Source organism: Doryrhamphus excisus, chromosome 20, assembly GCF_030265055.1.
Source record: "Doryrhamphus excisus isolate RoL2022-K1 chromosome 20, RoL_Dexc_1.0, whole genome shotgun sequence".
NCBI classification, from domain to species: Eukaryota; Metazoa; Chordata; class Actinopteri; order Syngnathiformes; family Syngnathidae; genus Doryrhamphus; species Doryrhamphus excisus.
The window spans coordinates 12,177,936-12,189,319 of NC_080485.1; the positions used below are offsets into that span (position 1 = coordinate 12,177,936).

The following is an 11,384-nucleotide window of genomic DNA, read 5'->3' on the forward strand; positions in this document are numbered from 1 at the left end:
GCCGTAGGGCGTTGTCATCAACTCTGCTTGTTTACGCTCATCATTTATACCGGTATAATTCTTTTTTTTTTTAATCATAGCAGTACTCTATATATGTATAAAAAAAATATATCGCCCGACCCTACTCGCGAGGTACCTCAAATACGTTTGTATGCCATAAAGTCCACAACAACAAAATAATATGAGCTCAAGCATTGGAATACAAAAAAAGCAAAAATTTCAAGAGTTGAAAATGATGTTTTTGGCATTATTTATTGATTTTACAAATCACAAAAAGGAAATTGGCAGCACAAGCAGGATCGTGTTAAGTCTTTGGAACGTCATCGTGTGGGAATACGGTTTGTGTGAGTAGCACGTATGCACACAGACAAATCACATAGGCGCATACCGTGTTAGGCCACGTGGCTGTCATTTCACTCAAAATGTACACTTTTGTGTTATTATTATTATTATTATTATCAATATCATTAGAACTTGTAAAGGATACTATTGTGAATGACAACCGGGTGTTTCGGGTCGCGTGAATACTGATCAAGTGGCGAGTTGAGGAGGAAGCACGTGCAAAAGGATCCACACCGGATTGACATCACTTTGAACCAGCCAAATTCCATTGAGCTCCAGTGAGCGCCCCCTTGTGTTCGGGCGTATGACTGATTCTTTGAGCCAGTGGGTCTTTGGACTTAATGGCTATTCAGGTCCTAAAGTAGTTTTTTAAAGTTCACTCCTTAGGTCCCTTTTTAGTAGCGGTCCAGGAGAGGCTGCTTTTGGAAATGGCGGACAGGTGGTGTGAGGTTCTTCAAGAAATCTCAGGAAGTGGGTACAGGGAGCCCAAATGTATTCAGAACAGTCCAAAAAAAAAAAAAAAAAGAGAGAGAAAGAGACGTACACTTGCTCCCATGTGTTCCCCACCAGGACATCTTCTTGTGGTCTTCCAGCGTGGGGAAAATGTAAAGAAATCACTTGTGATCCGAGACCAGCTCTTTCCCGGCTTTTCGGTTTTAAATCCACCCGGCAGATCAGGAAGTTGTTGTCAACGTCTACCAGTGACTCTCCAGGTCGGCGCCGCTCTGCCAGGGGAACGCCGGCGAGCGGAGGAGAAAAAAAAAAAACAAAATAGAAAAGAAGATTAGAAGGAAAAGAGAGCACAGTTGATAACGGAGAGAGGTTACACTCCCCACTTTCTACCTGAACACAAATGAAAGGTTAAAGCAGAGTAAGTAAGCCAGGGCACACTTTCAGCTGGTAGTCTCTCAGGCCTGCAGGAAAAGGTCCAAGAACGTTCTTGGTCTTGTTGAAGTGAAAACCAACATAGAGACAGGGGGTTGTTGCTGTTGTGAAACGACCCGCAATGAGGGGGGGCGGTGCATGCGTGTGCGGACAGTGCATGCGTGTTTTGTCACATAAAAAAAGACCTGAAAAAACTTTAGACAGTGGACGCTGTCGGCATACAAGACGCAGGAGCGGACATGGATGGGGACAGAGAAGGTGGCCACTCCACATGCCTGCAAGACTGTTAATTGTGAAGATACATGTGTGGAGGTGAGAGGAAGTTGGGGGGGGAGAAAGGGGGATGGGCAAAACATTTATATATGCGATCACTTACCAAATGAAACAGGAGGGCTGCGTTAAGCAGAGGGTGAAGACACAGTTAGACACTCTGTGCATCCCTCTACGTGTGCACTTACCGCCCTAATGTGGTCGTTTGCGCCTCTAAGGACACAACATTAGGTACACCTTCAATACAAAAGATGTACTCCAGCTTCCTCCCCCTAAAGCATCCGAGTTCGGCCAGTGTTGTGGCACATTATTGTGTTGTGGGAAATTATCCAATTTTACTGCATTGATCCAAAGATGATGACATTATTATTACGTTATTATTATTATATGTTACGATGTTTCGTGGCTATGTACGGACTCGTTTATTACGGTAAATTGGTCCCAATATTATCACCCAATAATAATAAGAGTAAATTAGCCATTTAAGATGTAAATAAAACCCTTGTTTATGTGTGTAACAGTGTGTGTTCCCTGGTGGACCTTAGTGGCGAGCAGACAGATGTGTAGAGGACAGGAAGTGATGTCGGAGGTTCAGAGTTGAGTTTTAGCTTGTTGTGAGTTAAGATCCCAACAGTAGCGGTATTATTATTATTATGAAGTTATCACTATTGTGCCCGTCTCACCAAACACCCACACCTAGTGGCCAATGAAGAATACTACATGAAAAACAAGGGAACGCTGCTTCTCCCTTGTATTTATATATTCAGTTTATTTAGTTACTTCATTTAGCCATTTTTATGTTTGAAAATACTTAATTTAGGGCAAGAAAAGGTAAAATTTTTAATATATGCTAATAATTTAAAATTTACTACTAATAATAATAATTAAATAATGGCCTATTATAATAATAGACCATATGTACCCCATTTAAAAAGCACGATAAAGTGAGGACACCATACTACGACTGTATTTTAAGAGCAAAGACCATACTTATAAGGTTTTTCATCGACTGTATATCGCAGAGCTGAGATGCGTTTTTTTTTTCCCCGACGTGTGTGGCCCATGTTTGGACACCCCTGCTCTAACCTGTCCATCGGTGTGCATGGTTGTTTGTGTATGTGTGCCCTGTAACTGACTGTGGACCTGTCCAAGGTGTACCCCGCCTAGAAAGTCAGTTGGGATAGGAACCAGCTCACCCATGATCCTAATGAGAACAAGCGGCAAAGAAAATGGATGTATGGATAGATATCATTAATGATGCAAGCTCAACCTGTGAGTGTAGACACCCAATATGTCCTTCAGCAGATACTCTCCATAATAAAATAAATAAAGCATACTATGAACAGTGATTGATTATGCTGAAGGTAATTTTACCAAGCCTTACCAGGGAGGTGTAATGTGAACCCTTACTTTAAAAGCAACTTAGTAGAATTTTGGCCTGGACATACTGTAGGTGCCCAAATTCCTTCTCTTGTAACTCTGAAAGTGGGTGTGTGGAAAGGGTGGGGAATGGAAGCAAACTAGTCCCTATATGCTACGGGAACATTGAGTTGTGCAATGATCTCATTGGAAAAAAAGTGACCTAGCAGCAAAAAATAGCAAAAAGAAATTTTATACAATACAACACTGACATTAACAACAGGGATGCTGACCTAGCCGTTTTGAGTGTGCGTGCGCACACAGCAGTGACGTGCGTAAGGTTCATGGCTGGTGAGGCGCCGACTCTTTTTTAATGTTAATACATGTCGCCCATTAAGTTGGTACCTTTTCCTCTCTACAGACAGATCCCAGCAGCCCCCCACCTCTTCTCTGTTATCATGATTCGGTATATTTTTCATGATGACAGGTGAGGCTCCGCCTCCTTTGCCTCCCCTGACTGCACGTCACTGACACACAAATATGGCCGCCTTTCAGAGTGAAATAGCAAAGCTAGGGATGTCGTCTAAACGTGAGGTGCAGACTTGACAAAAGCTTTGATAGCATCGTACTGACCCCTTCTTCCTCTCTGTATGGACTTAGTTGGTTGTACACTGCTTCAATCACGCTGCGTCTGAAAGATGAACGGCAGAAGCACAAAATTAATGTAAAAAATAAAAGGCATGGCAGCGTGGATGTACTGTATATCAAAAAAAAAAACACTATATCTACTACTACTACTACTACTACTACTACTATCAACAAGGCAATTTAGTTTAGTGCACTTGATTGCCAACAGAGCCTTGACATTAATACTTGTTTCATCACCCTCAAGTTCATTCATTCATTTTCTACCGCTTTTCCTCACGAGGGTCGCGGGGGTGCTGGAGCCTATCCCAGCTGTCTTTGGGCGAGAGGCAGGGTACACCCTGGACTGGTCGCCAGCCAATCACAGGGCTATACAATACAATTCATGTTAAAAGAAAAACAAATTCCTTATGTAGACACATTAACATGTCTATCTTTCTGTGCGTTCTAAAGATATAAAAACAGCTAAAAAGAAGCATTTACATTGACATAATGTGATCTGCATATTAACCAAGCTGCAGCGACATTAACATTGTTACACTGTACACACCACTTTAATGGCGTAGTCTCACTTCACCACACGATGCTGGTTAGCTACTAAGTCACTAGCGACTCGCTTCACCACACACTCGCTCACAGCGCCACAAGTCCATTTACATTTCTTGTGGGATTAATTACTTTGTTAATTTATTTAGTGCGAGAAATCTTGTCACGTTTTAAAGTCTTGTGACACCCCAGATACATACTGCTTTGGTGTCATACTAAAACATACACCTTTAAGACGCCTTGTGACTTACTTGCTGGCGAGGCCGCCCCCTGGTGGCAGAGAGGGCATGTTGCTGTCTACGGACAGGTTCCGCATCACCGTGACCAGGTCGGGAACACCCTCGTTGGCCGGCCGGGAGAGCATCTCTGAAAACAACAGCAGAGATATATGCTACTTAGATGAGAGCACAGCTGGGGGGGGCAGACATAAGAGGAGAGAGGAAGTGAGGGCAAGAAGAAAGATGGAGGCAGAAAGTTAGTTGATGGTGGCAAGCGGCCAGTAAAACGCTTGGCCTAAAGCATTCCTGTCCCTTTCTCCCTGTTTTCCCAGTCTGTCCGTGCATGGAGTCAAACATTTACATCAACATGTAAATGCTGCATGAGTTGCCAATAAATCAGTTTATTTGTGTTATGTGGCCGTAGCGGAGAGTCCTTGTTGCCAGAGTAAAGAGCTTAGAACCAAATCGGCCAACAAAAAAACAACTTTACAGCTCTTGGGAGGGACAAGTGCATCGTGAGAGAATAAAATGAAAACAATGTAGAAAGGAAGGAGAGAAGATGGATGTTAGCTGAAATGGAAAAGCAGGTCATGTGGTGGTCTCTTCCGCATGGAGTCGGATCTAACTGGGCCATAGTGGGTTAGACAACAGAGAGTGGCAGAGGAAAGCTGAGACCTGTTTGAAATGTCACTATTTGATTCAACAGAATTGCCTTAAATGGCAAATGTGTGTTAAAAAAAAAAGCAGTCAAAATAAAAATAAAACAATCCGGTTTAGGCAGGAGACGTCTATCCTCACCTTCCACTCGGGACTCCAGGTACTGGTTGAGCTCGGCATCCCTCCTCACCGCCTCCTCTGACACTTTGGGAGTGTTGGGCAAACACACTAACACAACACTCATGTTATCACGACTACCCTAGAAAGGAGGGGAGGAAAGAAGAATCGAGTAAGAGCAGGATAGAGGAGTAACGATGTTCCTGGGGTCAAGTGTTGAAATAAATTGGAAAGATGGGGGTCCACTTTGGGGGTGTCACAAGATGAGATGATACATAAGATCGGGTCTATGAGAACAGGACGGGATTTTAACATTACTTCTAAGTGGAATGAAAAAAGTATTAAAAAAACATGACAACATATTTCAATGTGCTACTTTAAATTTTACTATTTACCATTGAGGTAAAGATATTGTATGACTGAGAAGGGGTCTCACTCCATTCATGCCGTTGTTCTATGGAACAAACGCACCATGGTGACCACTCTTCCTGCCTTTTTGGAGGCGGGAAATGAGGAAAAGAGACACACATGGAATGATGTGAAATGTGTGTGTGTGTTAGCAACAGTAAAGTGACACTCGGACACACCTTGTGCAGGCAGGTGTCCACCACTTCATTGCAGACTCTCTCCAGGTCGTCCGAGACCTCGAGCCTCGATTTCACAAATTCGCACAGATCCTCATTGGACATGACATCCCAGATCCCATCGCACGCCAGTATCACAAACTGGTCCTGCTCAGGGGTCCGGACCATCTCGTTCACTTCCGGCTCGGGGCTCACCAGCTGCTCAGTGGGGCCTTTGCCGACGACACACTTGTAGTCGTAGTCCCCCAAGGCCCTGGAGACAGCCAGCGAGCCGTTCACCCGCTGGATCATCACCGAGCCGCCGGCATTCTGGATGCGCTCTCTCTCGCGCGGGTTGCAAGGCTTGTGGTCATGCGTGGAGAAGCACACTTGGGAGTTTCGGTACAAAACGGCCCGAGAGTCGCCACAGTTCATAAAAAAGAAATGCTGGGGCGACAGGAGGATGCCCACGGCTGTGGAGCCACTTCGGTCCATGCCGTTTCGCAGGTCGGAGAAGCTGCGCATGTGTTCATCTATCCTCAGGAAGCCTGTCCTGATCCCCGCTTTCACCGCCTCTACTGTGGGGGCAACAACTGCTGGGGCGTCGTTGGTGGTGCCCTCTGAACCAGCCAGCAAGCTCTGCTGCCCTCCGGGCCCTAAACTGGCGCCGATTATGTGTTCCAGAAGGTGCTTTGAGCAGTAATTGGCAACTTTTGAGCCCGCGTGGCCGTCGTAGACTGCAAAAAACGACCAGTCCGTCATGCCGGGAGCCGGCAATCCCAACGCGGCAGTATGAGCATCTTCCATCTCCACTCGCCAGCCTTGCATGGAGCTCAGCCCGTAGCGGATGCCATTTCCTTCACCGTGGGAGTTGTGCTTCTCTGTCTTGGGCTTGTCCAGGAAGGCACCCATGGCTCTGGTCTGCAGGGACCCACGGTTGCCTGCGGGCGAGGAAAAACAGATGACCACAGGACAGAGGAAAGGAAAAGCACATTCTGAATGTTAAGTGAAAGTCAGTCCTCATGTTTACACACATATTAGTACACACCGGGGGGAACCACATCAACTTATGTCATGCCAATATGGCCATGTTTATTGTCTGATTCATCTTAAAAGCGTATGTTGCATAGTCGAATAAATCAAATAAACATAGAGATAAACATAGAGATAAATAACATCTATGGCTCCCCCGTGTGCGGCTCAAAATGCTTCAGGAGGATACAAGTCATACACATATCATATCACAACGCTTTGCATCACAGGAGTAAAAAATTACCAAATTTCTCACATGAAACTGATGCACTATGCTCCATTCATTAGCAATCAAAGTCTGACCCATATGAAACACATCAACACAACCTTTTGCTGAGCGGATTGCAACGCCATGAGAGTCGCCGGCTCTTTCCACCTGTGCAGCAACTCCATGCAACACCCACTCGCAACAACTTAACACTGATGTAAGTGCTAATCTGTAAAAGTGATGTCAGCAGACTCTGACATCTCCATGGCTACACGGGTTCTTGGAGTGGCAGTCATGCGAGATTACCACGGCAACAAAATGATTCATTTCAGGTGGTTTGCAACGTGCGATAAGAGAGACAGCCGGCTAAAACTGTTAGAGGTTTCTTATGGAGTCTTGGCTGATTTGTTCAGTTGTTGTTTGTTGTCATTGGTGGCTAACATTGCCAAAGTGATGTGGGGAAAAAGGCTATTTGAACATTAGGTGGACAAGATCAAGAAGGTTTGAAGCTTTCGGAGAAGCAGGGCTGTTTTAATGAGCTAAGTCAATTTGGCGGCCAGTCGCTGATAGAATGCATGCAGGCCAGCCTGTCAAAAGGTAAACTACTACAGCGGAAACTGCAGTGGTTAGCGTCATTCATTCCAGAAGGGTCAACGTACTTTAACCAAATCTATTTTTCCCATAAGAACTCGTGTAAATCCAATTAGTCAAAAATGTTGACACACAACACGTTTTCATAGTTTGACAGTGATTGTTTTACATGGAAAAAACTATTAAAAATGCATAGAAATGCATACTATATAACAGTGAAAGGGAAAAATGAACATTTAAGGCTGCTTTTACCTTTGGTGAAGACATGAGTCTTGACGTGACTGTCCCCAAAGACACCATGTGGCAACGAGACACCACACAGACATCACCTTCTTGTTTTGCCATGAGTTCTTTTTTAAAATTCAATAATGTTGCACACGCGGGAACATGATGTAAAAAAAAAATTAACTGAAAAACAAATTAACCAAGGTGGACGTTAACACAGGTTCCACTGTCCAAGTTCCAAGTTGTAAAATAACAAAAGCTGTGCGTCAAAAATATATACTTTTATTGGAACCATCTCAATTGCGGCCATTTGTTTGTCATTTGTGTCTGGTCTTTGATCTTAACCGAAATATCTTCATCAAATATTTGTGTATTTTGTGGATAAGCTACATTTGTTTGGTGTTTTCCTAAAGCAATGGGATGAATTACACAAAATATAACGAATCAATGCAGGTCTTTAATGCGTTTACAAGCCGGACGACTTGCCAGGGCGATGAGTCATCATCCTAAGTCACATCGGGAGCGGTCAATTTCCTGGAAGAGGAGCACTTTGAACAGGCATCTTCAGTCACTGTCAGTGCCATGGCGTCGGGGAATGCTGGGGCTAGATGGGAGTCTATCAGATGATGGGCAGGGAAGTGAGAGATGTGTCCTCTCTTACTGTATAGTGGTTACTTCCTGTCTGCTGCAGATGATCAGCTTATTGTAAAATGTAAACAAATCCTGTTGGACAGCCCGTCATTTCCAGCAAGACAACATGTTTTCCTTTTGAATTTTATTTGACAGATAGTAAACAGTGTTTAGGACCGGTAAGGACTAGAAAATTTCAAGCTTATGACTTCCGATTTGACTCCAACTGTCTTGACCTGCAGGTTAGATTAAAGTCTTTGACAACAAATCATCAAACATTCCTCTTATAAAGTTATAGCTCCAAATTATGTCATTTCCGATAGCACCAAGTCCATTAAAAAAAAGGTAATATTAAATCCTTCTGTGGTGATCCAAATTTAATCGTGGCGGTCTGTCCCACACAAATGAATGCATGGGAAATCCATCATAATTCACAAGGCCTGTTGAAACCGTAATTATCGTGGATAAAGTGAAGCACTATGATGGTTGAACTATGTAAAGAGTAGGTAAAAGTCATGCCAACTGTATTTAAATCACATTACATGCTTGATGTGCGAGTAGGTTCACTTTGATGTTGTTTTGGGGATTATATTGAAGACAGTGCATGATATGCTGCGTGCCGTTAAACCTGATTGAACTCAGCAAGCAAAGAAATGAATGCTGGCAAAATGTGATCAGCATCACTGAGCAAGAAAAGTTGGAAGAAATGACCCAGAAATCTTGCTGAGATTACCAACAGTGGTAATATGTATACATCTCAAAGTGTTTCCTCCGAATACAGATAAACTGGTCAATAAACAAGTAATTAACCTAATTAACAATGACACAGAGAACCGTAACCGTTCAAATTTAAAACAATGCCCAAACCTAACTGAGTTAATCAGTACATGCAACCAAAATAAAAGCCCTGAACAATGTGACTGTGAAAGTAGTAGTGGCAGCTGATAAACCAAACACAAAGACAAGTAGAGTGAATCAACAACTCAATCACTCCACAGGATTGCAAAAGTAGTAAGACCACAGACAAAAACAAATGTTAACATATGAAAGGTTTCATGACATGACCACAGCATTTAGCTAAAAAGACATGGCACCACAAACATACCACAGATGATGATGATGTGCTGCCATTTATGGAAGACAGCATTACTCATATACACTAGTGTTGTTGTTGTATAATAATTCCTCATTGAGGGTTGAAAACCTTAAGACTTGCACATTAATGAGCACATAATCAGTCCAATGTATAAAAATACAAAAAGAAACAGCCACCGGTGGTTAAAAATATTTCATAACGCAGTGAATTATTAGACAATTGAGCAGCAAATTACACAGTAATGACTTGCTTTCAAAACCGTTAACCACTAGCAAGGTGTCTAATTGATGTATAATTAACCCCAGGGTGTCTTCCTGAAACCGAAACCAATTAGGAGGACGCTAATAGCAGCCAGCTAGCAAACTTGACAGTTGTCAAGCTGCACACTAAAATAGCGAATGTTTACGTTACGTTGTCTAGGGAGACACGTCCAAGTACTTACTTTTGTAGGAGATGAGCTGTCTTATTTAGGTCCTTGTTGTGTCTTCAGAGGTAGGTTGTGTTTAAGGAGCCTGCCGGGCTTGTTGTGATAGGCTTATCGCTTCTTTAAACATTAGCCTCTTTCCGTCCATCAGCTAGGTAGCTAGCGGTCCTTGTGAAGCCAGTCTGCCTTTCACACGACTAACTTCCCTCTCGACGCGTCTCCGCATCGGGGAAAGGCTCCCAACGTCATGGTAGGCACAGTAAATTGACTGACGAGAAACATACTTGTTTCTGTGCGGTGGAAATGCGTTTAAGGGCGGTCGGCTAGCTGTGGCTAATGCTAAGTTAAATGTATGAAGGGGATGACGTTCTTTTTGAAGTTCCAAGGAGGGGTGGTGCTACAATATTCGTTTCTCCTCTCTGATTGGACAAACTCTGATGGGGAGTTACGTTTTGATTAGTCGTTATATCTGTCTGTCATAGGTCCCTTGATTTCGTGTATTGTAAAAAGTGTTCATTTTGTGTTTCTGCCTGGGCACTTTATTATGTACAATAACAATATCCTATGTATTCATTTTACAACGTGTTTATTATTGTTGTTAAAATATAATAATTGCAGTTTTTGAGTGAAAATACTACTAGCTACATGAGAGGAGGAAAATGCATGGAGAGCATAACATTAGACCCTGCATATTGTTGCATTTTGCAAAATCTTAATTAATGTGTGTTTTTAGGTGTGGTTCTACTTAATAGATGTACCCAAAGTAAATCAAGTCGTCTTTACTTGTAGCCAAGTTCAACAAATTAAGGTAATTCTGTTTTTCAAGTAGTCGATCGGCCTTTTATACACAAAATATAGCTACATTTGCTATATATCAGTAGCATTTTGAGTTTTTACAACAACAACCCCACAGAGAAGTCGCCCTCAAGCCAATGAAAACCTGATTATATAAATATAATAGGGAGATATTCATTCAACAATATGTTTATTATTGTATTGTGTGTATTGTTGTATTGCAGTGGTGTACAATTGCTGTATAATGTCCGGTTGTCCTGCTCTTGCATTATTTAGATATAGGTACTCTCCATTTTCTATTTCAGTTGTTCGTGTTGGCAGATATAGAAGTGGCGTCCCTCATCAAGAGCCTCATCTGGGCTATTCTTAGTCTGATGCCGACTGGGACGCTAAGTGGACCCCTTTCAGTCAGATGACTGACACACAAATTCAACAAGGTCCACTCAAATGATGCTCACATCACAAACTCATTAAGATGATAAGATAAAAATGTTACTTTTAATGTATTTTACCGTGACGACCATAACAGCGGCTCATAGGATCATGTCGGTGCCGGTGTGTCTCTCCCAATCTATAAATTGTTTACAACACTAAGTATCTCATCAATAATACATTATGATCATTTGGTTTTTATGATGTCAAGAATGTGCATGAAGTAGGGAGATCAATGGGCAGTACCCATACAATAATTAATAAACAACACTTTGTCGGTTTTTTGTTTGTCTCAGTCATATTACAATTAAATATACAGTTTATTATCCACACTAATCTTTTCCACTTT

At 42.6% G+C, this 11,384-nt stretch overlaps 1 protein-coding gene across 3 annotated transcripts; it reads right to left on the minus strand.

The window, feature by feature from the left end:
• Positions 1-233: 233 nt before the first annotated feature.
• Positions 234-10,197, minus strand: ppm1ba (protein phosphatase, Mg2+/Mn2+ dependent, 1Ba). 3 transcript variants are annotated; one of them, XM_058058967.1, is made up of 7 exons: positions 9,827-10,197; positions 5,627-6,543; positions 5,064-5,181; positions 4,299-4,413; positions 3,490-3,547; positions 1,604-1,620; positions 234-1,067 (listed from the first exon to the last, which is right to left on the minus strand). In XM_058058967.1, coding segments are annotated over exons 2-7 (1,197 nt in total). In that variant the 5' UTR covers positions 6,515-6,543; positions 9,827-10,197; the 3' UTR covers positions 234-1,066. The 3 variants fall into 3 exon arrangements, with proteins under 3 accessions (XP_057914950.1, XP_057914949.1, XP_057914948.1); XM_058058966.1 differs by lacking the exon at positions 1,604-1,620; XM_058058965.1 differs by lacking the exons at positions 234-1,067; positions 1,604-1,620 and having other exon boundaries at positions 1,871-3,547.
• Positions 10,198-11,384: the final 1,187 nt, after the last annotated feature.